The sequence below is a fragment of the Patagioenas fasciata genome, chromosome 5, assembly GCF_037038585.1.
Source record: "Patagioenas fasciata isolate bPatFas1 chromosome 5, bPatFas1.hap1, whole genome shotgun sequence".
NCBI classification, from domain to species: Eukaryota; Metazoa; Chordata; class Aves; order Columbiformes; family Columbidae; genus Patagioenas; species Patagioenas fasciata.
The window spans coordinates 59,572,681-59,598,567 of NC_092524.1; the positions used below are offsets into that span (position 1 = coordinate 59,572,681).

General features: G+C 43.6%; 3 protein-coding genes and 1 non-coding gene across 9 annotated transcripts in view; 3 read left to right on the forward strand and 1 right to left on the reverse strand.

Annotated features, from left to right (window-relative positions):
• Positions 1 to 1,336: 1,336 nt before the first annotated feature.
• TRNAI-AAU (transfer RNA isoleucine (anticodon AAU)) lies at positions 1,337 to 1,410 on the forward strand. The gene has a single exon. It is a non-coding gene; the product is annotated as a tRNA-Ile (tRNA).
• ZNF839 (zinc finger protein 839) lies at positions 1,361 to 14,318 on the forward strand. 3 transcript variants are annotated; one of them, XM_065838041.2, is made up of 8 exons: positions 1,364 to 2,768; positions 3,673 to 4,596; positions 6,678 to 6,929; positions 7,716 to 7,808; positions 8,152 to 8,304; positions 9,931 to 10,071; positions 11,064 to 11,202; positions 12,944 to 14,318. In XM_065838041.2, exons 1-8 carry the CDS (start codon positions 2,049 to 2,051, stop codon positions 13,930 to 13,932), a joined length of 3,411 nt encoding a protein of 1,136 aa, XP_065694113.1. In that variant the 5' UTR covers positions 1,364 to 2,048; the 3' UTR covers positions 13,933 to 14,318. The 3 variants fall into 3 exon arrangements, with proteins under 3 accessions (XP_065694114.1, XP_065694113.1, XP_065694112.1); XM_065838040.2 differs by having other exon boundaries at positions 1,365 to 2,768; positions 3,670 to 4,596; XM_065838042.2 differs by lacking the exon at positions 8,152 to 8,304 and having other exon boundaries at positions 1,361 to 2,768; positions 3,670 to 4,596.
• CINP (cyclin dependent kinase 2 interacting protein) lies at positions 7,076 to 25,200 on the reverse strand. 3 transcript variants are annotated; one of them, XR_011739447.1, is made up of 6 exons: positions 24,668 to 25,021; positions 23,084 to 23,252; positions 21,603 to 21,729; positions 19,910 to 20,039; positions 17,778 to 18,055; positions 7,076 to 7,276 (listed from the first exon to the last, which is right to left on the reverse strand). XR_011739447.1 is itself a non-coding variant. In XM_065838044.2 (5 exons), exons 1-5 carry the CDS (start codon positions 24,672 to 24,674, stop codon positions 17,853 to 17,855), a joined length of 636 nt encoding a protein of 211 aa, XP_065694116.1. In that variant the 5' UTR covers positions 24,675 to 25,200; the 3' UTR covers positions 17,724 to 17,852. The 3 variants fall into 3 exon arrangements, 1 of the variants encoding a protein (XP_065694116.1); XR_011739448.1 differs by lacking the exon at positions 7,076 to 7,276 and adding an exon at positions 8,334 to 17,146; XM_065838044.2 differs by lacking the exon at positions 7,076 to 7,276 and having other exon boundaries at positions 17,724 to 18,055; positions 24,668 to 25,200.
• Positions 24,718 to 25,887, forward strand: part of TECPR2 (tectonin beta-propeller repeat containing 2) — a 42,662-nt gene continuing 41,492 nt past the window's right edge. Inside the window, exon 1 of one of the 2 annotated variants that reach the window (XM_065838046.2) lies at positions 24,718 to 24,838. The gene's annotated coding sequence lies outside the window, so the exon portion shown is untranslated. Of the gene's footprint in view, positions 24,839 to 25,180; positions 25,447 to 25,887 lie in introns of those variants that run through there. The other variant, XM_071809656.1, reaches the window with a different exon arrangement.

The following is a 25,887-nucleotide window of genomic DNA, read 5'->3' on the forward strand; positions in this document are numbered from 1 at the left end:
GGCAACCGCGCAGGCTCCGGCTCCGGCCCCGCCCCCACGGCGGCGCGGCCCCTCCCACGGCACGCGGAACACGCAGACGTAATGCGGCCGCCCGGCCGGCGGGGAGTGAGTTGACGCATGCGCAGTGGGCACCACGCCGGGGAAGCTGCTTTACTTGCCCCGCCTCTCCTCACTGAGTTTGCGCAATTGGGAGAGGGCTGGGGTGGTGTGGTGGGAACAGTTCGTATGCTCCGGGGTGGAAGTGGCGCTGCGGTGGGGCCGGGGGTGGCGGGTAGGGGCGCGTCCGGCAGCCGGCAAGGTTGAGGACCGCGCGGCTTTCCCTTTAGGTCATGGAGCGCGTGGCGGCCTGGTGCGTTTGTACCTCCGTGCGTGTGTTGGTTTTTGTAGAGTGGTTCTTGCCCGCGCCCTCCACGGGCCTGTCTTTCCCGAGGCGGTGGCGTTGGGCCCCGCCTCGGTGAGGGGTTAAGGTGTGCGGGCCTCGGTCTGAGCCGACGAGTGCTCCATAAAACCACCAGCGCGATCGGTGGCCTGGATGGTGTCGCGGCGCCCGAGAAAGCTGAGGTTTATCTGCGGTGATCGCCTGATCCCCAGTGGCTCCCGTGTGCCACTGCAGATAGCAGGCGGGCTTTATTTCTGGCGGGCGAGGGTGTGCGCTGCACTCGCCCAGTTCCCAGTTTGCACGAGGAGTAAAGGGAGAACCGGCGGTCTCGGCGGCGGCCCCGCTCTCTATTCGGCTTCTCACCGCACCGAGCCCGGCATTTTGGAGAGATGTCCCCACCCACCCTCTTCATGGTGTTTGCCTCTTGATAAGCGGACTTAATGTATTTTAATGTAGGGTTCAAAGCTGTGAAGAAAACTTCTCTTTTAAATACTACATAACTCGTAAAAAGCAAAATGTTAGGAGAAGGAGAATAATTTGTTCACGAGAACTGAGATCCTCATGGTGCATTAAACAGCCAGATGAGTAAATGCATTAACATAAATGCCCAAAATAAACTATTTTGTTTGCTTAAATGAAACTAGAATGATATCCTAGAAAGCCTGGGGAAGTAATAGCCTATTAAGAGGTGAAATTAAGTCGCCCCGTGAACATGGCCTGTGGTTGTTGCTGCCTCCCGGGCGCTGCATCTCTGTATGCGAGGCTGAGTGCTTTCTGGTTGAGCTGATCAGTTAAGCGTGTGTTTCCCCCTGTGTGGGTCCGGCTCCGGCGCTCCCGGGAGCTGAGGAGGTCACTTGCTCTGGCTGTCGCTTTTTTTGTCCCTTCGCCTCTGGTAGAATAGCGACAGTTTTACTTAGTGACGTTATTACCCTACGGAGGGAGACCGTACCATCGGCTGGCCGGTTAGCTCAGTTGGTTAGAGCGTGGTGCTAATAACGCCAAGGTCGCGGGTTCGATCCCCGTACGGGCCAGAACTACTACTTTTTCCTCTCTCCTCTTCGTTCCAGCGGCCCCCTTCCCACCGCCCCGCTTCTGCTGGCACACGCAGTGTTACCTAGCGCAAGGATGGGGCCGCGGGGCGCTCAGCGCGGAGCTCACCTGGCGCGCTGGAGCACCGTCAGTGCTCCCGCGGCTGGTGGAGCCCGGGACGGCTCCGGCAGGGCGCGGGTTCCCCTATCTGCGAGGGCGGCTGCCACGCCAGCCCGCCCGCGGCGTCCTCGGGTCACCCCTGCAGGCGCGGTTTTTTTGCGTGAGGGCTTCACTTCGCGCGTGGCACAGGCTCGTTTGCCGCCTCCTTGTTGGGCTTACTGCCCACGGGCGCGTGGAACCCCGCCAAGTAAGAGTGAGTGACGAGTACATGCTTCGCCTTACGAGAGGGAACGCGAACCTGCGTTAATTCCCTGCAGCCGGCTTATACCCCTCGTGGGTCCCACTCGCGCCCACGCACCTCCGAAGGTTTTTGCCCCCGCCAGGCCGCCGTCGGTGCTGGGCGGCCCCGCCCCAGGGGCGCCATTGGCCCGCGTACCGCCGGTGCCCCTCGCTTCGCCCCGCGCCTCCAAGACCTCCCCGGGGGGGCTGATGCGGCTCCCGCCCGCTGACGCCTGCCAAGATGGCGGCTCCTGAGGAGGGGGGCACGGAGGCGCCGCCGACCCCTCCTCTCGCTGAAGACGAGCCCCCCGGGGGGGCGGCCGCCGCCTGCGGGGCTGCCCTCGGTGTGGCGGCGGGCAGGGCTGCCCGGCCGGCGGGGGAGGAGGGCGGGGGCGCGGTAGAGCCCGTGTGCCCGCCGCCCCCCGCGGAGGTCCCGGAGCTGCTGGCGGTGACGGAGGAGTTGGCGCAGGGCTTGGCCGCCCTGGAAGGCGGCGCGGCGGCGGCCGGCACCGTCCTCTACCTGCAGGCGGACGGGAGCCTGGTGGAGGGCGCGGGGCTGAGCGCCGAGGAGCAGCGGCGGCTGCTGGAGCAGCTGCTGGCCGCCGCCGGGAGCCTGGGGCCGGGCACGGCGGAGCCGCCGCCCCCGCCACCTCGGCACGCCGCCACGCCGCTGGCCCCCGCGGAGCTCCAGCGGGTCATCGAGCAAGTGAGCAAGGCCCAGGAGCAGCAGAAGCCACCGATAGCCGCCCCGGCGGAGCCCTGCCCGGGGCCGCCGCCCTGCCGCCGCGGGGGGTGCCCGCCGCCCCGGGACGCCGGCCCGCTGCCGCCGCAGGCCTGCGGGGCCGCCCCGCCGCTGGCCAGCATCATGCACAACGCCGCCCAGCAGCTGCAGAGCGTGGCCCAGCAGGTCGCCCTGCAGCAGGGCAAGTCCTTGGCGGCCGCCCGGCTCCTCCCGCAGAAGGTAACCGGGGCGGGGGCTGGGCGCGGGGGACGCTGTGGACGCTGCGGCGCCCGCTCGGTGATGAAATCCACCGCCCAGGGTGCGTCTCGGGGGGCGCTAGGTTTTTTCTCCTTCCTCCTGGCCACACCTGCCCTTGGGTGTAGACTCGAGCCTCGCAGCTGGAAGACACAACTTCCAACGTGGTTTAGAAAAATCTGCCTAGATAACCAGCTGCTGTGGTCAGTATTTTGGCCCGACTACACGTGCAGCTAAAACGGGTTAGAAAAGCTGTTTCATAGTGGTTAAGTGGCGATGCACAGGTAGACACTGCGTTCCCCTCTTACAGAAGGTGACAGTACCTGGGGTTTCTGCCCACGTTTTGGGGTGCAGGTGTTATCAAGTAGTCAGTTCAAGCTGAGGCAGAAATTTGGGTGAGGAGGGAGATGAACAGTAATGCATAGCTCCCCTTAATCATGATCACAAAGTTTTTTTCAACTGAGCACTTACAGTGGTGAGTCCTGGATCTGGTATTTGGCCCGTATCATTTAGCAGGCTGTAGTTCTCCTGTGTTTGAGTTGCTGAAGGTTATGACTGCGCCCATGTGATGGCATTGACTCTGCTATTGCAGAACAGCTCTGCTTGCAGGAAGCAGAGCTCTGACATGACACGAGAAAAAACTTTACATGCTTTAGTTGAACAGCACTCACATCAGGGGATGTGCAGGAAAGCCCAGAGCTTGAAGGAAGGGAATCTGTGCTTTGGTGTTAAATCTGTGCTTTGATGCTTTAAAATGGAAAACTAATGATGGGCATTGGTTTCTCTGTGCTTTGCTTTAAGGGCATGTGTGTATGATCTTGATAAGTGTTGTCTTTATAAATACTGTATTTGTGTAATCTTAACTCTTCCTTTTCTTCCACAAAAGCAGCTGGAAGCCATTTGTGTCCAAGTTCAGCCAGGACAGATGAAGGAAACCGAAAGGCCAATGCCTTCATTGGCACCAATCCAGTCCAAAACTATAATGCTGAGTCAGTCAGTTGGTAGAAATTCTAACATATCAGGACTTGGCATTATTAATCCCCAGATAATTAGGATACAGCCTGTTACAGGAACTGAGCAGCAGCAGCTATTCCTGCAGAGTTCTGAGTCTCCAGTTCAGTTGCTTATGCAGAGACCTTTACCATCTCAGGGATCACTGTCTGTGAACAAGATTCCCACATCTAAGATGATAAATGGACAGAAAGCTATGCGTGCCACAGTATCGGCTACGAGGTCTCCAAATATCACCATGGTTGGAGCCAGTTCAGCAAATACTCTGATACCATGCCTTGAAAAAAACCAAAAGGATGACAAGTTAAAAAAATCCTTGAAAGTGAAAACTCGTTCTGGACGGATTTCCCGACCCCCAAAATACAAAGCTAAAGATTATAAATTCATTAAAATGGAGGATTTGGCTGATGGTCATCAGTCCGATTCTGATGACTATTCTGAGCTGAGTATAGAAGATGATGAAGAAGGAAAGGTGAAGGGAAAGGATGCATTATTCAGTTCTTCAAATTATAATCTTAAACCCAAAATGTTTAAATGTCAGACTTGTGAAAAATCCTATATAGGAAAAGGAGGATTAGCAAGACATTATAAACTTAACCCAGGCCATGGACAGCTGGAGTCTTCACCTCAAAAAATACCTTTAAATAAGCCTAATGGAAGTATATTTGTGGACAATGCCTGTGGAATAAGAGAGGGAATGATGAGTCCAGCACATTTGGATTCAACTGCTGTCACTTTAAATAATGAAAATGCACTAGCTACTGATCTGGAAGAAACTGTTGATTCGAAGGCTGGAGAACAGGTAAAGTGTGTTATTTGGAAAAGCTGCCAGTTCTGTAGAAAGTAAAATGGCACTTTTGTAGCTATATACTGTACTCATTCATCTGAATTCTTGTTGACAGCAGAGTAACAGAATAAGTCTTTTTGACAAGACTAAAGGTAGGGATTTAAATGCATGTCAGTTCAGTAGAACGTGTCATTAGTAAAATGTAGAAGTTTTGTACTGCTCAGATACATCCACCAGTATACTAAATTAAACAAATTTCCCATTTAAGTGCTTTAAAAATCACGTTATTGTCTCTTGAGGCGTTGCAGGAATAGTGTTCTTGCACGGGCACATAAAACAAAAAGTTTGCTGAGTGTTCATTTCCTACTTGTTTTCTGACATACAGTTTTTGGCTTGAAAACCCCTTGTCTGTGTAAATGGCTTTCTTCTCTGCATTTGGATAAGACTACTGTGTGGTTCAGTTCCAGCCTTTAGCATGTTAGACAGCAAGACATCATCTGCTCTGTCAATTTCTGTTACGGAAATAGAGATTTTTCTGTGATGATGCTTGTTTGGAATCCAACAGAGCTTTTCCTAGAGCAGGTTTTTGAAAGTGTGGCTTAGCTACGCCTGCAAACCAAACACGTTGGTGAAACTTGAGTCTCTGGGTTGGAAGCTACTGTAGCTGTACTTTTTTTTCTGTTATGTTTTTAGCTCTTCACTTCAAAGTAAAGTTCCTCTTTTAATGTTGAAATGGCTCTAACATCTTGCATCAAGAGCTGATAAAACTGCTGTCTAGGAAAAAAATACTCGTTTAGATGCAGCAATGTCACATTTATTAGTGTTATTTATAAATGTGAAGTTGTTCTCAGAAATTTGAAAATTTACGGCTTACGATGCCAATGCAGCAAACAAACCTCCCCCATTTCTACACTCTTCTGTCACCTATGGAAACAGAATTGCAGAATGCTGAAGTCTGCTCTCTTTATTATTGTGTAGTGTTACTTCCCTGTGCAGCACTTATTTTACTCAGGATGATGGGAATTTAGAAAAATTCCAGTCAGTCTCATGTAATACCACTACTGACTGCTAGATTGCTATTGCACCTGCTACTTTTAACTAGCAAATAAGAATTCTACAAATTTGCACTTTAAGTCATTGATTTGTTCCTGGTTTTGGCCAGGTGAATACTTTCTAGGAAGAATATCAGGATTATTAAAACTGGTACATTGATACAGACAGGAGGGCAGTCAAGATCCCCATGCTCAACGTAGTCTGTTGTCGTATTTGGAACTAATTTAGTAATTTAATCTCCGGATAGAACTGACATAAATTTGCCCTTTTTAGAGCTCTCCTAACCATTAGAATAGTGGGGAACTACTGAATATTTAGATTGGGGTGGAAATGTACTGGTTATGAAAAAAAGCCTTATATAGCTCAGGACTATTGTAAATGCCTCTCTTACAAAATACTGGGACATTATTAGAAATTCTATCTTGGAAGGGAAGACGTGTTCAGTAAGAAATCACTGCTTTGATCAGTAAAAAAAAATTGCACTGAAATCACAGTGGTAACAATAGAAATTGTACTTCTCAGCTGTGTTCTTAGGGAAGACTAAGGAGTTTGAAATGTGGAAACTGGGCAGTATATTATATTTTCATTTTTAGTTACCAGGCTTGTCAGTGTTCATGGCTGTTCAGAATTTTTCTCTTCCATATAAAGTCTCTGTGCTTTGACAGTTACAATGAAACCCAGTTTTTTCTTTGGGTGTGTTTTACGGGTCATTATTTCTACAACTTCTTTATTTGAAGAGGACATATTTTATTTCAAAAATATTACATATATTTAACTGACATAAAGCTTTTTATTTTGTATGACATTTTGTGGATCAAAAATTCTGACTTTGCAAATCATGGCATATATGTGTTGCAGAAGTAGAGATCTTACTAATGTGGTGGATTTATTCCAGAATTTTCTTCTCAGCTATGCTTGTATCAGGCTTTGTATTTGTTTAATATGCTATTTATTGTTTACATAGATGAAGAACTTAATCATAAAATTGTCTTCTTCAAAACACTGTTTAAAATGGTGAATAAATACTTTTTCTTTTAATTAAGATTTGTAAGTCTGCAGAAAGCAGACATATGTTGGCAGAACAACAAAATGAGACCAGTTCAGGACACCGGGGACCCAAAACACCAAAAGGACCTGGAAGACCCAGACGACCAAAGAGACGTGGTCGACCAAGGATGGGTGGAAGATCCAAGTGTTCTGGAAGGCTTAGCAGACCTGGTCAGTCCCCTTCAAAGTCACTTAGTAGTGTGTCAGCAGAGCACAATGTATTCAGAAGAAAAGCTAGGTTAAAAGAGGTATGGTTCTCTTCTGCAATTACTTCACAAGTATCTTCCCTCTGCCTTTTTTTTTAATCATTTATTTTCAAGGAATCATTTTCAGAAAGATTGATTTTTTTTTTATTATTATTTTTTAATGATTTTTTTTTTAATTACATCCTTGTGTACTGACAAGATGAAAGCCTAAGACATCTAAGAAGAAAGCTTTTAAGTTGTCTTTTAAGGAAAAAATACTTCTAGCAGAACACTGGCCAAAGAGAATGTGGGAACTCAGTCTGGAAAGGGTCTTTTGACATGTAGATATCCTCTTGCTGTCCCTCTGGTGAAGTGAAGTTACCAACTGCTGTTGTGTATCTCCTCCAACACTGTAATAAGAAATAAACCTAACTGAGGCTGGGCGACATCAAAAAGGAAAAAAAAAACCCCAACACAACCAAAACAAAAAAAACAAACCTGCAAGCTCTTGGAGGAGGATAGAATTGGGATAAAAATCCATGCAACTAACACAATATTCTGTTTGTTTCCTATGTGTTGTGGAAGATCCTTTATGGCTGCTGATGTTGCTGCTCTTTGTATGAATTGGCAACATTTGTGGGACTGAGTTTTTTCTGTGTAAGGGCAGTAACTGTTCTGAGGTTTTCTAATTTATCTCCTCATTTGGGGTTAATTTGCATCTATTCTCAAAGCTACTTCAACATACAGTGCATTTTTCAAAAAACATAGTGATATTTTATGGTCTGAATATGGGATGCATAACCTCTGTAGACCACTTTGCTCTAATAAACTCTTTCTGGCTTTCGACAGCTGATACAACAATGTGATAATGAAGACTTAATGGAGCTGGCTCTCCCACGTCTCGCAAAGCTTGTTACAGTATATGAATTCCTGTTGATGAAGGTAAGTTTTTATGTAAAAAAGTTAAATTATTTTAGGGAGACTTCCACTAGCGTACATAAAAAGATTCCTTTAGAGATGTATGTGAATTTCCTAAGTTAGAGTTGTGCAAAATGTACGTGTTCTATGCATCACTCCAATCTTAACACAGGCAAAACTCTGGTAGGTCTCTTGATTGAAAGCCTGGCCTTTTGCTGCCTGGGTCAGTGGCATTTTTGCATATTCCATATCTTTTGACTTCAATATTTCCGTTTTAAAATGTTGAACAAAACAAACTGACAAATTTCATTTTTTTTTTAAATATAGGGAGGGGGAAACAAACCCTTTTTTCCCCTCTTATTTCTAGGTTGAAAAAGGGTATCCAGCCAAAGCTTACTTCCCAGATGTGTATAGGGAATTTGAAGACTTGCATAATATGGTAAAGAAAATGGCTTATGATCACCTCAGTAATTCTGATTTGCTGAGTTGCCAGCAGCCTGTTGAAATAAAAGATGCTAAGGTAATAAAGCACTCTATTTGGAATGGTGATTTTTTTTTTTCTGTGTTATATTTATTTTGGATGCTTTGCATTTTTATTTGACAAGCTTTGTCATCCTGGTAACGTTATTTAAAGAAAATGTTTTTTGATGAGCAAAATAGACATTATTGTAAAAAGGCTAATAACTAACTGAAAAGTCAACAATAAAACTACAATTCTAGTTTGTGGCAGTAGATACAACTAGAAATATATTTAAAATAAAATTCTAGCAGCACTGGTATCTGTCTTGCATATTTAGGGTAGTATGAAGCTGCATGTATCTGCAAGGTGTATTTAGCATTCACTGCTAATAAAAATACATCTTGATGTTGGATTAGGATGGAGTGGGTTATATTTAAAATGAGTGGCCTTGATTTAAAGAGATAGGTGGTTTCATTGCAAAATGAGGACAAACTGAATACATCTATGGAGTCATACTAACCAACATGAAAGGCAGTGAATACATTAAAAAAACTGCAAACTTATTTCAGTGACTCTTCAATTTTTTTGCGTATGCAGCTGCATCTAGAAAGACAACGTAGGCTTGGTTTTCTGGTTGTTGGTGTTTGTTTTTAATGTGGATCTGTTTGTCCTTATGGATCCTTATCAATTTATGTTCCCCTTGCTTAGAACAAAAGTATAACATTTGTACATGTACTTAACACTTGTGGTTTTCCCTTCTCTCAGTAGAGAAAACACTATTCTGTACGTTACCTCCACCTAAATTTCCAAACAATGTGCTTATGAAGGTACCCAAGCACTGAACTTAACTGCTGTAAGAAGGGAACAAAACTCAGAGTAGGGATGGTAGAGATCAGATTTTGCTTCTTATAATAACCCTGGTTTAACAAATGAAGTCCTGTATGGGCTGTTAGCAGTGGTTAACACTTATTTTTCAGAGTAAATTGTGATGTTCAGTGTACATACTAAAAAACTTACTAGAATTACAGTGTGCTCATCTGGACATTTTGTAATTAACATTTCCTTTTGGTGAAATGAAGGTGCAGCAAGTAAAGAGATGCTGTTGATACTGGCAGTCCTAAAATGGGATCTCTTTCTTGGTTTTCTTCAGTGTTAATGTGCCTTCTTAATACAAAAGTGTGCTCTTAAAAACCAAAAAACCCAACCAACCACCACCAAACCAAAACCCCAAATCAGCAAACTGGAGAAGCTGTATAGTATCACACCTATATAAGGATGAAGCACAGGAATGGAATGGGGGCAGGAGGAATCCATAACTACTAAGAGATGCTCTTAAACAGGAAGACTGAAATTTTTTTTTAAATAATGGAGAGCCTCAACTGTGTTCTTTATTAAATTCTGCTCTTAGTAACTGTCTGTGGGTTCTATATATAACCATTGTACTCTTAATTTTTTTGAGTTTGCCTGTTAATATTCACCTTCAAATGAAGGTCGTGTTCTATTAATATGGAAGCTACTAGAAAACATCGGAATCTAAATACTTTATTGAGCTATGACGATTGTTATTAGACTAGACCCCATGTAGTTCTAGTTCAGTTTTAAGGAAACGAATCAGTATTTCAGCATGTATGTATTCAGACTGGAAAGGCTAACTTTGACTTTTTTTTCCTATAACTGTTTTTAAAGGTTGCTGAATCACTAGGAATTACAGAAATACTCACTGGAGAACAAAAGACGGGAGGCGTAGACTCTTGTTCACAATGTATAATTAAAGTGGTTAGTGAGCAAGTGCCTGTGGAGATACTGGGACAAAAACGGTTAGCTGAGGTATGGAAAACCTTTGTGAAAATTAAAAATCAAACTAAGACAAATTAAAACTTGTTAAGCCAGCTAATTATTCCTTACAAAACCTAACTAGTATTATCTGACTTGTATTAAAGTAAGGCTATCATGGTGTTTGGAAATACTTTAAAAAAGTGCTCTCTACTGTGGTATCATAGCAGAGCATGTGAACTAGCATGCTAAGATGTACTTTGGGAAGACACTTGGTACTGTTCAGGATGGAATCTCAAAGGCTTACAGGTAATCTCATGATACAAGGATGAAAGAGTTTTGTTGAGGTCCTAGTAAATGGGGGCCACACAGTGAGAAGGATCCTCAGATTCTACTAACTTGTGTTAGAGTAAATGGGATTAACTTAGAGCAGGCTCAGATGCTGGAGAAGTGGTTGCTCTGCTAACTGGTGGTTGGCAGAGGTGCATGAAAATAACTTATTTCTTTCTAACAAGCCAGTTGACCCGATTTAGTCTGTTTACAGCTGTAGCAGGGAATGGTGTTTCCTCTTCTTAGAAGTCACATCTCTGTCCCCTTAACTGTTCTACATCTTATTTGATCCAGAGTTGTTTCTGGTGGTAGATAAATAAGACTAGTGCTTTTCCATTTTCTGCCTGTGGTTAAATTTAAAGAGCTGATCAGTGTTTCTTCATTGACCAATCAATGCTGGGCAGGCTGTTCACAGCCCTTTACTGAAGTTGGAGAGTGAGCTTATAGTAGGTTTCATGCTGTACAACTACTCAGAAAGGCTCAAGAAGCAGCTTTGGTGTTGAAGCAAGGGCAGATTGTTTCAATCAAATACCAAAAGTGGCATTTCGACAAAGTGTGAGGTCTGTGTTCAAATCCTTTTACAAAGACCTTTAGTGTAAAATCCTGTTTTCAAGCATCAGTTCACTGCCATGAAGTGCCCACAGTTAGTTTGTGATCTTTTCCAGTATTGTCAGCTGTTACAGTGGCAGCCAGTTAATTATCTCTTGTATCGACAGAGCTCAGGGGAGGAACTGTTGCCATCAGCCAAAAGGACCAAGTTAGAAGACGTAATGGAGAATGTGAATAATGCTTATGCCAGCCAAGATGAAGTGAAAGAAAAGAGTGGGAATTTATGTACACTGTTTGAAAAAGATGGTAACCTCTTCAAATTTTTCCAATCATGTTCTGTTTGTGGAGGAGCTGAACAAATCTCTTTGTTCTTCAAGCTACTCTGATTTTTGTCTTAAGGTTCCACTTTGTAACTTGCTTCCCAGGTCCTTTAAAAGCAGTTGTTTAATTGAAAAGACCTCATTTGGGGGGGAAAAAAAGTTATGGATGATGCAGCCATGGCAGTAGCTCAACTCTAAATGCATGATAATCCAGTTATTTATACTTCGGCAGTACTAGGAGCATAGTGCTATCCTGTACTGTGTGCTTCCTGACTGCTTCTTGGCCCTTAGAGCGGAGGTGGTGCATGACCTTAGTGTCAGCTGTGGGAGAGCAGAGGCAAGGGAAGCAGCGTGTCCTTCCTCTTTGCCCCAGCAGGTCACAACAGCAGAATCATCAGAGCTTTGTGTGTCCTGGGGGAGGGGACGAGCTGGCACAGGCTGCCCCGTATCCCAGAGGAGATGCCGGACCTAAGGATTGGAATTGAGGCACTGTTTTGCACCACAGCCTTTGGGTGGTTGCCTTTCTTTTTATCCCTTGTCTTTATTCCCCCTGCCCGTCAGACTGGCAGGGGAACAGTGGATTAGAAAGTGAGATGGGTCCCCACGTGTCATCTCTAAACTCCACTGGTCTGTTACGCAAAAGTGTTGCAGTAATTCAGAGGTGTTGTGATCACTGTTGTGAAAGATTCCAGCCCTTACCCATCTCTAGTAAGGTGTGTGTATCTGTACCATCTCTTGCTTTGCAAATACCTCTTTTGGTGTTGCTTGTAAGCCGCTTTGCTTTTGCCCTTTGCACGTCTTTGTGTCAACAGTGGTGGTTTTGTTTTCCCCCCTGAGTTGGTTTATCTTTCTCTGAAAGGCTTTCTGCATGACCATGCTTAATCCATGTTGTATTATGATTTTCTTCTGCGCTATGAGTTTTTAAAATATTGTTTCACATCCACCTGCTAGTAAGGCTTTCGCTAGTCTACAGTACAAAAATTTTAAAATGGTCCTTTCTGCAGGGTTAGGCTGCCTTTGTGGTATCTTTCACAACAAGAAAAACCTACTTGTTCCTTTTGATCTTCAATAATAAAAACTGATACCTCATGCTATTACAGCGTAGTAGTTATTGTTCAGCTACCTCCTGGGCTTGTGACCTGGCTCTCAGGCCAGATCAAATAACCAGTAAAGCACACTACATTCCTAGTGTTTCTTACTTTTTCTCTCACAGGATGAAAGTGCTCCTGGGACTGTTAGCACAGCTAATTAGAAATGTAGTAACTAGATGACATGTCTGAGTCCAGGATGCACTTGATTATCAACAGAAATTGTATCAAGTTTAAATGCTTCTGTTGATTTACAAATGGTAATGGGGATGAGCAGCTGACAACTTTGTGCCTCATATATTCTTTATCTTTTAATGTTACTGGCTGTACGCCAAATGGAAGGAATTGACTTTCAGCCCAGGTTGTTTTCAGGATTATCAAAAAAATGCTTCTAATGTAAGCTCCTGTGGTATGGAAATATTCAATATTTTGCTATCCAAAAATTCCTTAAGCATTTTTATACTGGCCTTCTCAGGGGAAGTGCTGTGAAACTGTTATAAGCTGCTTCAGATTTGCTAATTTGGGGAAAGCAAGCAGGGAAGCAGTCTAGCTTTTCCTCTAAAATTATTGCTGTAAGATAATTTTTAGATGTGCAATATCAGAATGCCCAACAAAATGATATTTCTTTCACATTTTCAGGTTTTAATCCATTAAATGGAGAAATCCTGCTTTCAGAAGATAGGCATATAACTTGCTGCACAACTGGAAATACATTGCTGACAGTGGAAGAACATAACTCACTTGCCGATTCAGGAGTTAGAATCAATGCTGAAAATTCAGGTACCTTCTCCCAGACTGTGAAAATGAGGATTGAGTATTCCCAGCCTGTGAACATACAAGGACCAGATATGGCAGGTGAGGCACCTCCACTACATTCTGAAGTTGTATTGCCTGCTGAAGCGGACAGCTCACCTGAATTAGTTCAAGCGCACTTTGTGAGTGGGAACACAGCAAGTGGGCTGTCAGCTCCTGAACTCTGCAGCTCTGTGTTGGAGAAGGCAATGGGCAGTCTGAGCGCTAACGTACCAACGAGCAAAGGAGATGGTCACAAGCAAACATATCAGAAATTGCAAGAAGAAAACCAGAGTTTTGCAATTAAAGGACGTTCTGAACAACCTCATAATGCTGATGTGGCTGATGAGATGCAGGAACTTGAAAAAGTTTTTTCAACAAACGTCGTGCCAATAACCTTCCCACACAGCGCCCAGATTGAGTCGCACCAGAGCCCTGCCCAGGAAGCCTCCCTGTCTGCTCCTGTGAACCATGAAAACTCTTTCAAAAACATGACTGAATTTTCATGTGGGACATGTGAACATGAGCTGGAGAATACTGTTACTGTAGATGAAACTGTAGCCTTTGAGATTACTGATGAGAGCCATGATTTTTTGTCTCAGGGACACGAACAGATTTTTATTCAGACTTCAGATGGGCTTATCCTGTCTCATCCAGATACTGCTGTTTTGTCTCAGGCAGAAGGTATTGTAATTGTAACAGATTCCAATGGTACTACGATGCACATTCGCACACCTGAGGGGATACCTTTGGAAACTGTGGAAGCACTATTGGCAATGGAAGCAGATGGCCAAAGTGAAGATATTTTGCTCTCGCAAAGTGAATTGGAGCCATAAATTAGAAAACTGTATATGCTTTCTTCTGGAAAAGACTGACTCTATAAAATGTATATTTTTCTAATGTGAATACTGAAATAATGGAAACTTAACTTATTTGTAAACTGTTTTTATGCCCTGTACTTTTTATAACTTATGTTTATATATATCTAGCAGCGTTGCAACCAAAAATTATAGAATTAACATTGTTCTATTTGCTTTATATGTTGGGGGTGGGTGGAAAGTGGAAATCTGTCAACCCTAAAACTGTTGCACTATTCCCTTTTGTTACATAATTCCTTTTCTCTTTAGCCATCTAAAAATGCAGTAAGTTGTACTGCTGTTCAGCAGTGATGTGCTGTGTACTGGCAAGCTGTATATGGGTAAAATAAAGACTATATTGAAAATGTGTGTTTTCTGTGCCACTGAGACAACAAAACACTTTGTTTTTCCACTTTCTTAAAGCCAGATTGAATATTCATTAGCATCTAGACTCAGTGTGTAAATCTGCAAGGAAAAATGAGCAGTTTTAAATATAACCCCCAATGTGACAGCTTAGCTGATCCTTACTTAAGTAAGCATCCGCTGAGTTTAGAGACAAAAATAGCCTCAAACAGGACCTGATTTGTACTGAGCTGTTGGAAATGTATTTCAGCGTGCTTGTTTAATGTTCAGCTGCACCTCTAAAAATTGCTGTTAACTTGGACAGAAATTGGAAGATGTGTAAGTAGTGATCTGATTTTCTTTAGTGATACCAAATCCTTTTTTTACTTCAGTCTCTGATGGTCTATTTTTGTTATACTTCTATTATACTTTTTTTTCTTTCAGATGGTGCATCCTTTATCAGTTCTGAGCTTTGATCTTCCTAGTAACTCCACAATGACCTGTACTATTTAATCATAAAAAAAAGACATCCTTGACTATAATCCCTGTTGCCCCATGCAGATAGAAATCTTACCAAATTACTTATCTGCTTTATCTACTGCTTTTTGTATTTTTGTCATACTTTCAGTATGTTGCTTGGATGAGAATATTTTTGTGGAGACCTCCTAGCAGCTTCTTGTCCAAGGCACTGTCCTTCCAAGAAGCTTAGCAGGTCAAAAAAAACAGCCTTAAATGACAAGTACCTTTATTTTGTTCTTGTGATGTCATAGACATTACTGAAAACTGGTGACATACCTTTTAAATGTCTGTGTTGCCTCATTGCTAAATACATGAGGCTACTGAGAAAACGAGAAATCGGCTAAAAGCCCCTGTAATATGCAGGAGAACAAGTATGAGCACTGAATGTTGATTTTTCATGGTCTTGTTACTGAGGAAAAACGTAACAGTAAAACTGAATCTGAACAAGAGAGGACAATTTAGAAATGGAAAAAATCCACTCTACTATGTCCCTTTAATACGGTTGGGTTTGCAAGTTTTTTGTTGTCATTTGGGGGTTTTTTTGTTTGGCTGTTTTTTCTTGGTTGCCTAAAATAGAATATTAACTTGCTTAGCCAAACCACTGAATTTATGTGTGGATGTGAAAGATGTCATATGTTAGTGAGCTCCTGTTTGGTTGTTGGGTTTATGGTATAGTTATTGTTTTGCGGTTTTTTTTTCTCCTTTTTTATTTTTCAGGAGGTGGTAACTGTCAGAGGATACAGGCCTACCTTGTAAATAAAGCTACCACATAAAGCAAGGTTCTGCTGGCCTTTCAAAGTCTATGATTGCAGTGAGCAATTCTTTATTACATTCTTTTGTACTGACTGTCTAATAACTACATCTGAGGGCTTCAAGAGTAACAATGAACTACTTAAAGCTATAATGACAAAACACCTCTGCAATGATTTTGCAGTGATCTTGCTGTGTCTGGTAGCAGTCAACGAGCAAGGGGGTCCGTGAATATGAAGACTCCTTCCTGAAAAGCATATTTCCTCTTAAGAAATGAGAACAAACCACAGTTTCCACCTGGGCAGACAATGAAAATATGCCTCAATTCTGCCTTCCCTATTGATTTGCACATGCTGGGAAATACAATACACCCACTCTCATCTTAAAAGAACAATTCTATAAGTGAACAAACCTTTTCTCCTTGGAAAATATTTTTCAAGTATGAAGGTGTTTCCATAGTGACAAGGGTCTGGCCCTACTCAGATAAATGAAGGTGGCTGTTAAACTAGGTGGAATGCTTGCAAAGGAAAATAATAAAACTCCACAAAGCTACTCATAATGGATCGTATTCTCCATGAGCTACAGCAGGCTTTCCTTTCAGACACTAGAAATTTGGGGTAAGAATAGAACACTATTAAGGTGTCAGAAAAAAACCTGTTGAACAGAGTAACATGCTGAGAAAACTCTTCCAATTCTCCTGTTCTGTTACTGCAGGAAACCCATGTTTTTCCTTTACCAAGCTCATGGTGTTTCAACTTAGAACTAGTTAAGTGACCCCACTTTTACTATCAGCAATGTGTTCCAAAATCTCTCACTACTCTAACTAGATTTTCCTAGTTTCAAACCACAGCCATTTCATAGCAGCGTGCATTTTGTGTTACTGTCTTTTAGTTCAAATAGTTTTTACAAGGAGAATCAAGGGTAAACATCAGTCAGGGCACAATAAGTCAATGGCACTCAGAAACACTGCATAATTGTGTGAAATAGGAGATCTAAATCAACAGTTTATATAGGAGCAGGTCATATGGGCAATCAGTCAGTGGGAGGAATTTAGATTAATCATAATGAAGTAAGCAGAAGGCCTAAATTCACTACGGTGTAGGCATTTAACTAAAAATTTGATGACACAGCTGTGTAGTTTCCACATTGTAATACACTTTTCTGAAAAGTGCTAATTTGCAATAGCAACTAGCAATTATTAAAGGCTGGGTAAGTGTAGCAGCTTCTCCATGCTACCCAGGTCTGACATAACGGTATGCTACAGCGATTATTACGACTTCAGGAGTGAAAGCAAGTAAGGATATTGAATTCCACTTCAGCTTTTGCATGAACTGTTTCTCTTCAACCCACTCCATACCCTCTTTTCCAAGAAAGCCAAGAATTTGAGCCACAGATTCTTGTCATGTGAGCTGCTAACCAAAAATAGAGGGGGCACGCCTTTAAACCCAAACCACCTCACCTCAGAAACAGCAACCCAGGGAAAAACTCGCTGAGCCCTATGACAGCAAGCAAACAATATGGGGTAAGGCCATGACTGAAGTAGGTCTTGTTTTTATTCAACAGATGCTTTCATGAAACTTTTCTAAAAAAAAAAAATATTACAATATATTAAAAGAGACAAGACCTTTTCCTGTAATGCCTGTGGAATGGTGAGTTGTACTAAACCTGCCCAGTGTGCTGGTTGAGGCTTGGACCCCTCTTCAAGGGTCACGTACCTAACCACATTATACCCAAAACCAAACCAGAATTTACACTAGTGCCTGTGACACCGTTTCAGAACTGCATACCAAACCATGTGGATCCTTTGGGATGCTTTGTTTTGTGCTTTCCTTTCTTTTTCCCCATTGACAAAGCAAGTACAAAAGCACTAGCTCTGTTAAGTCACACAAAAAAAACCCCATGAAAGATGAAGAAGAACTTTTACAGTGAAAGGGATAATGTAGGTATTTTAGAATGTCAGGACTTGGAATATAGTTGAATTATTTGCTGCAGGTGTCTATGTGCATTGGATCCCCTCAGACCACCAAGCAATGCTTACATCTCTCTGATTATAGGGAACTTGGCCTCATATCTGTAGCCTCTCTATTGCACTTAAAATGAATAAAGCAACCAAAACCAGATAGTCCCATGAAGAAAAAGGCGTATCAGCTGAGACAAAATAAATACAAACAGAGACAAATATTTTTAATAAACTTTCCAAAAATTCAACTTACTTGGTAAGCCTTGCAATCTGCCATTTCAGTTTCATGTAAGCATCACGAGAAGCCAGCCATGTAACATCTGAAATTCTAGCACTGTCTGTGTCCTGTTTCCAGCAGCATGGCTTCAAGCAGTAGTTGGCTGCTGTTCTCAATGTAAGGCTGGTACAACCATGATGATAAATAGACCATCAGCAGATCCTGGTCAGCAGAATGAGCTATTTGTTGTACGATTGTTTGCTTGAGTTGTAGCTCCTTCTTGTACATTTCAGAAAGCTTCAGAGAAACCTCGTCTGAAATGAATTAAAAAGTCAAGCACATTGACCAGAACATTTCAGCAATTCTCCAAAAGTTAAATTATACTTGTAATATATTGATCATTTAAAAAAAATCCTATGTTTACATAAGCTGTTACCCATATCTAGACATCTTGGGTTTTACAGCATTAATGTTTGTACACTAGAATATAAAACGTTAAACAATTTCATCAGATTTTAGATATATTTTATATGCTTGCGATTTTGACATGAATTCTAGAATAAGCAGTGGTATTGATTCTCAGAACTCACTGTAAAATGAGCAATTATAGAAATTCTTTCAAAACAAAATGAAATTTTATTTTCAAATTTGGCAATGCTATCTTGAAATACAAGTTCCACATTTCAGAGTCACTGTTGATTTTGCCTCATCTAAAGGATGTTCTCACATGTTGCCAAGCACTTTAGCAATGCATTATCTCCAGGAAGTGACACCAACACCCTGGAGAAGACTAACAGGAGACCTCATAATGTTCTTCAGCTTCCTCACAAGTGGAGAAGGAGGGGCAGGCGCCAAACTCTCCTCTTTAGTGACCAATGACAGAACTCAAGGGAATGGCAGGAAGATGTGCCAGGGGAGGTTTAGGCTGGACATGAGGAAAAGGTTCTTCACCCAGAGGGTGCTGGAGCACTGGAACAGGCTCCCCAGGGAGGTGTCACAGCCTCAAGCCTGACAGTGTTCAAGAAGAGACTGGTCAATGCCCTCAGACACATGGTGTGAATTGTGGGGTTGCCATATGCAGGGACAGGAGTTGGACTCGATGACCCTTGTGGGTCCCTTCCAACTCAGGACACTGTAGGTACATTCTATGATCTATGAAACAGTGAAAAATAACAGTAAAACAAAACAACAGGCAAAAACTGAAGGGTATAATGTAAAACATAATATTGTTACTAGTTTTGTTAGTAATACTGGTAGGGGGGTTAAAATACATTTATGTAATAATCTTTACTTATTTGACTTTATAAAAAAATAGCCACATAGATTATTTTTAAAGAGAGACTGATCTTGTGTTTCTAACCTAGCCCATCCCTACCTTCAGGAGGATTCAGTCTTTCATGGAGTTGAGATCGTTAAATGATTCAGTCACAACGAGTGTTTTGACAGAAGTTTTCTTCATCATTCTTACCCTTTTAAGCTTGCAGAAACTAATACAAAAGATTCCTCCTAACTTTGTGGTAGCGAAGTAAGAAGCAGTGCTTCAGCATGGCATGACTTTTGCTTCACAAAGACGGCAGTTGATTTGCACGCAATCAGGCTTCTCTTGAATTCAGTTTCAAAACTGTGGCACAATGAGCTGGGAGGCTGCACCTTTTGCCATCAAGTGAATGCTAAAGGGATTGATACTCGCAGTAGACAATAACTGAACATTTCTTTACTTGACTGACATTGAGATAATTGTATTTTTCTTCTGCTGTCAGAGAACTAACTGAGGTATACCATGTTCTTTGCATTCAAGGATTTCATTTCAGTCCCAAGTAACAAGGCAAGCCTGTTAAGCCTATGGCTTAACACCATCAGTTGCAAATACGTCTCTACAAAGGCCGTGGCTGTTGCAGCATGGACACTGTAAGCTGCTGACAAGCTCAGTTTTATGCTGTAATTTTTGCATGTCAGACAACGCTTGGCAATTCATACAAGCAGTCACCAGCAGCAACCTAAAGCCAAGTGGTACTTTCAGATGTTTATTGATTAGTTAATCATAAAGGAGACAGATACACACTCTCCCTCTCTAACACATCCAGATAAAAGGGTTTATTTTTCAGTCCTAAATTAGATGCTATCAACCACACAGCGCAATTAGCTAAGATAATCAATATTTTACTTACAGAAGTACGGTGTGGGCCATGTATGAAAGAAGGGCGTTGTGCAGTTCCCAGCTCCACGGTGGAATGCTTCCAAGTCACAGACTCCTTTAGTAGTTGAAGTAAGCTTTTCCATTTTCATTTGTATTTTTGTCTGGAAGTGATAAACATGTAATGTTAACGAACATCACAGGACACCAGGCTACTATAATCTTGAACATTTTCTTAAAACATACTATTTCTCGAGACTATTTCAGCTTAGCATTACTCACTTTTTTAACTCCAGGCAGGAATTAAAGCTGGAATTTATATACGGATTTAATATGAGATACCCTACAATTCTGAACACTGCAGATATGACTTACTGACTCTGATTTTGCATGATTCTTTTCTTTCCCCCATGTAGAAACATATTAAAGTGCGCTCTCAGTTTTTCACCTCTCTCTGTATTTTCATTATAGCAATTTAGTAGTGGAGAAAAACATCAGGCTGTCTACAAACAAGGTGGCGCAAGCCCTGTAAATACACGCTTTCTTACATTACCATGTCAAGGTGACTTAAATTTCATTTCAAAATATCAGCGGCAGGTGATAAAAGCAGCTCAGGCTGTGACTGGGCTGATTTAGCAGTTTGCTTTGAAAAACAGGTCATTCCATCCACTTCCTTCATGTTGACCTGACTTTGTGTGTTACTGATGGAGACTAACATTTAAAACACAATGGAGTTTGCAGGCAGTATCTTTAATTCAAGAAGCTGAACTACAGATATTTCTATAAACTTGTAAGGTGGTACAGACTCATAAGGAATAAAACATAGAATACATCTGTAGAAGCTATGTTTAGTATCCAATCTAACACTGGCTGCTTGGACTCCTGTTATGCAGGAGTAAAACAAAATTCCATCAACACACTTGGTAGTGTGAATACAAAACTACCTCAAGGAAAAAAAAATTACTGTTACTTTTTCCCACAGAACAACATTTGAGGAAAATCCAGCTGCTTTCCTGTTTATTCTAAATACTGGACTGGAACCCTGTCTATATAAAAAAATAGATCTATCATCATTTTAATGGGCCTCCACTTTGGCAGATGGCTGTAAAACTTATTTTTAATATGAATTTTAAATTGCAGTATCAGGCAAAAAAAAAGTTTCCTGTCAGACTGACAGGTGACATTAATTCCTAGCAATGTATCCAGAAGAAAAGGTGGGTTACAGATAATTATCATACTCCACTTCCCAGAGAAGGCATTATACACAGAAAACACAGGTAGGCAGACTAAAAATATAACTCCATTATGTCTGATCAAAGATAACTGCAAAGATATGATGGTAGGTAAAGCACTACTTCATGCTTTATTGTTTGGTTTTTGGTTGTTTGTTTGTTTTTGTTTTGTTTTGTTTTTTTTCTAAATAAAATATTCAGGGTGAGAAAACAGAAAACAGGTGCAGTTTTAGAATGCATTTTGCTATGACTAGTTTTAATTTTCAGAAGATCATTTTATAATGGCAGGAGTAGAATTATAGGAAGGCAGATGTAAACCTAACTTCCAAATTTACTAGTCAAGCAAACTAATGGTGGACACTGGAAGCCAAAGAACAACGAATAAAAATCCCAATTTTCTGTTTACAACAAACACTTGAGGACATTTCCTTATGTCATACTTGGACACACTTGGAACTGATTCATATTGACTAAGACTGAAAAAATTAACATTACCATATGCTTTAAGGTCTCAAGTAACTCTGCACAGCAATTGTCCAGTTGCTCATTGTATTCTGGAGTTGGCTTTTCAGATTCTGTGGCACTGTTATCACATGCTATCTCCAGTTTATTGCCTTGAAATCTAAAACAGAAATGTAAGGCAGGATAAACAACTGTATATAGGTTTACTTGAGCTGAGCAGGTTTAAAATCCATATGGTCTGATCCTTTAAAATCTCTCACAAGCTGTTCATAAGAATTCCTACCTAAAACCAGTAAGAGACATAGCCAGTTGCGTGAGCAATTGGGGCTGGTACCATAATCTTCAGAGGAACAAAGAATTACTCTACCTTAGAGTATGTGCTTGAAAAAAACAGTTGCAGCTATTAAGATAACACCTCTCCCCATTTTAGCTCGCCCCTGTGTTATAAGTTATTCTCTCAAAATGGTCATTTCCTTTCACAGAAAGGGTTATCAGGCACTGGAACAGGCTGCCCAGGGAAGTGGTGGAGTCACCATCCCTGGAGGTGTTTAAAAGACAGGCAGATGAGCTTCTTAGGGACAGGGTTTAGTGACAGTGTTATGTTAACAGTTGGACTCAATGATTTTGAGGGTCTCTTCCAATCAAAATGATTCTATGATTCCATGGCAAGGTGTGCCCAGCCTCCAGCTGACAATCTGGTGGCTCAGCACAAGCTCACCTTCATGCACAATTTAAGCTAAGACATTTAACTGTGAATCCAGAGCAGCCAATGTGCAGACACCTATCCTGTCTTGCTGAGTTTCCCACAGACGATGTAAACTTAGACAGGGGCTGACAGAAAGTGAAGCCAACATCTGACACTATTAGAGCAAAATATTCCTGAGTTGTACCTGTCAGAACCCTGTCAGACAAACCCTGTTCAGCTGTCAGGACTCTGGAGAAGTTTCTTTTCAAAACCCTGATAATGATAGGATTTTCTTTACAGCATGAAGATACCAGCTCTACCCAAGTGTGGTGGGGTTTGTTTTGTTTTGCTTTATAAATAATCACTGTTCTAACTTTTTTGTCTATATACATCACTGATTCTTTGTTAAAGTCTGCTGAGCTTTTGATTTGGGTGAAATTTAGTAATACTGGCCTCAGTGTAAATATGCAAGAGAGTGAGTGAAGTCACATGGGCTGAGAACTATAGGATTAGATTCTAACTTTTTACATTACAGAAGAATTTTAAATATCTGTTATGCTTGACTATGTATAATAGACATCCGTTTATTGCAAATATCTCTACTTTATGAGATTATTTTAAGCTTTGAGACATCTATTATGTGAATGTAAAATGTTTATGCAACCACAAAGCACAACTGCTGAGTTTGATCTAAGAGCTAGCTTATCCACTCCGACTTGTTCTCTCCCTCACCTCCAAAAAGAACTTCCTAGTGAGGAAAACAGATTAATTTCTCAATAAAGGCAATCTTTATGCTGTCTTTACTCATATGTGTTATTAGCATACTTACTGCTCACTGATCTTCATGTTGACTATTTTATTTGCCGTAGTAAAGCCATTATCATTCAGTCTCTCCCATTTCATCATTAAATTATGCCAGTCTGCTGCGTTATCTTTAATTTTTCTTGCACTGACAGATAAAACAGGTCTTTTTGGAGTACCATCAGCAGGACTTTTTGCTGTATGAGAAAATAAAGACATTCAAGCCATTTAAAGCATACAGAAACAAATCAGTGCGCTGTCCAGCAGCTGTCTGCATGAATTAATACCTTGCTTTATTGCTGAATATTGATCAAAGTAAAATGGAATTTACAATAACTGTCTTTAGATGAGGAATAGGATTTCACGACTATCAGCCTTGTTACAATTTACAAGAAAATCGTGTTATTAAAAAAAAATGCAAGCATGTTCTGAGATGTGATATTGTAACCAGGACAGCAGTGGCTTTCATAGAATCACAGAGTGTCCTGAGTTGGAAGGGACCCACAAGGATCATCGAGTTCAACTCCTGTCCCTGCATATGACAACCCCACAGTTCACACCATGTGTCTGAGGACGTTGTCCAGTCTCTTCTTGCACACTGTCAGGCTTGGGGCTGTGACACCTCCCTGGGGAGCCTGTTCTGGTGCTCCAGCACCCTCTGGGTGAAGAACCTTTTCCTCATGTCCAACCTAAATCTCCCCTGGCACATTTTCCTGCCATTCCCTTGGGTTCTGTCATTGGTCACTAAAGAGAAGAGTTTGGCACCTGCCCACCTCCTCCTCCCCTTCTGAGGAAGCTGTAGCCGACATGAGGTCTCACCTCAGTCTCCTCCAGGCTGAACAAACCAAGTGACTTTAGCTGCTCCTCATTATGGCTTCCCCTGCAAACCCTTCACCAACTTCATAGCCTCTTCTGGACACTCTGTTTCCAGTACTGGCCAATCTATTACAGCACTCTCTCAGCCAATGTATGATAGTCAAATGCTAACGCAGCACATGATGATAAGGAATCACGGCCACAGCTACTGCACGCGTGTGGTGCTCACACCACGAACTGACGTCTTGAGGCATTTGCGAGGAACCTGGCCTCTCCTCAAGGCAGCGGGTGCTTTGCCACCGACCGTAATTTCACGATGTGCCATTAGAGGAGCACACAGTAACGGGAACCCACCACACATGGCTCTGCTCACACGCCAGCTCCTCGGGGCGGCTGCGAGCGGCCGCTCCCGCCCAGGCCCGCAACGCCGGCCGCGCCCGCACAGCTCCTGCCCGGCTCCGGGCCATGGAACAGCACCAGCCGCTCTTTTTATTCACACGCATGGCGAGACACGGGGTCACTCGCTCCTCCCGGGGGCACCTTCCCCACCGACGCACACGACTGAGAGAAACACGCCGGCGGCACGGCCGGGCACAACAGACAGTAGCACTGTATTTATTTAGGAGGCGCCAAGGCCTCTAGCTGCTGTCCCCGGCCCAGCCCCCCCTGCGCCTCGCTCCCACCAGGGGAGCAGCCGGCCCCAGGGCCTGACCGGCGGAGCGAACAGCGCACCCCGCACCGCCCCCGCTCGCTCCCTCCCTCGCTCGCTCGCTCGCTCCCTCCCTCGCTCGCTCACCGGCCATGGCGCCCCGCGGAAGTGCGCTCACGTCCGGCCCCGCCCAGGCCCGGCCCCGCCGAGCGGCGCAGGCAGCCGGGGCCGCCGCAGCTGCCTCGGGGCCTGAGCGACGCGGCGCTCTCTCCCTCAACCTCCCGCCGGCGGCTCCGGCTGCCCCGCGCTCCCGAGGAGGTGAGTGGAGCCGCGTCTCCGCGGAGCCGGGTGCGAGCCGCCTGAGGGTCTGCCCCGGCTCTCGCTCCCCCTCCCTGGTCGCCGCAAGCCGGGCCTGCCGCTGCCGCCTGTTGCGGCCGGCCGGAGCGGGCGAGCCCGGCGCGGCGGAGGGAGCGGGCCGGCTGTGCCGCCCGTGTCCCGGAGGTTCGCTTAGTGGGAGGGAGCGCTGTGGCCTCGGAGGGGGCGAGGCGGCCGTTCCGCGCTCGCAGAGCGACCGGAGGGGCTTCGCCGCCCCCCTCCCGCCCCGGCCCGGCTCTGGGCAGTAAATCCCGCATAAGCTGAGGTAAAGCCGGCGGGCAGGCGAGGCGGCGTTGGCAGCTGTTCGTCCGTGGCCCGCGGCTGTGTGCTGCCTCCCCCGCCAGGAGCTGCAGCCCCTCAAGTGCTGGAAAACAGAAGGAATGGCATGAAAGATCTGCCAGGATGTAGAAGTACATTTAAGGAAGGTTTCCTAGAGAAACTGGGTGTCCCGAGAGCATCAGAAGGGCAGGTTTCTGCCGCCCCCCTGGATGCACCTGTGTGTGCGGTGACCCCAGGTGCACCTTCTGTCCTTTCTGGCCTTGCCACCGAGGGTGGGTTGGTTGGTTGTTATTCTAGTTTTCTTTCAAAAGAAACTCTTTCGAGGCAAAAATGCAACATCTCAAGAGCTGTGTGGAGCAACAAGGCGTGTTAATTGGGTAACTGCAGCCTGCGTGCTGGCCGGTCCTGTGCCCACAGATTGGGTACACAAAAGCAGAGCTCACAGGGGTGGGTGGGAGTTTGTGTTCTCCCCTCTGCCTGGCACCTGTGAAAAGCTCTGGAGATGTTGCAGCCTGGTCGCCTGCTCCTTGAGCTAGAAATGTGAGAAGTATTAGAAAATAAAACCGCTTTTCTTTTTAGTTGGCAGGATCTAGCTGAGAAAAGAGACTGTTGTGTTTACCTGTGGTCACATATACGAGTTTGTCCATATTCTGAAGAGCTTAAATTTAAGTTTTTATGCCGAAGAATAAAAACAAAAGAAACCCCAAAGTTGT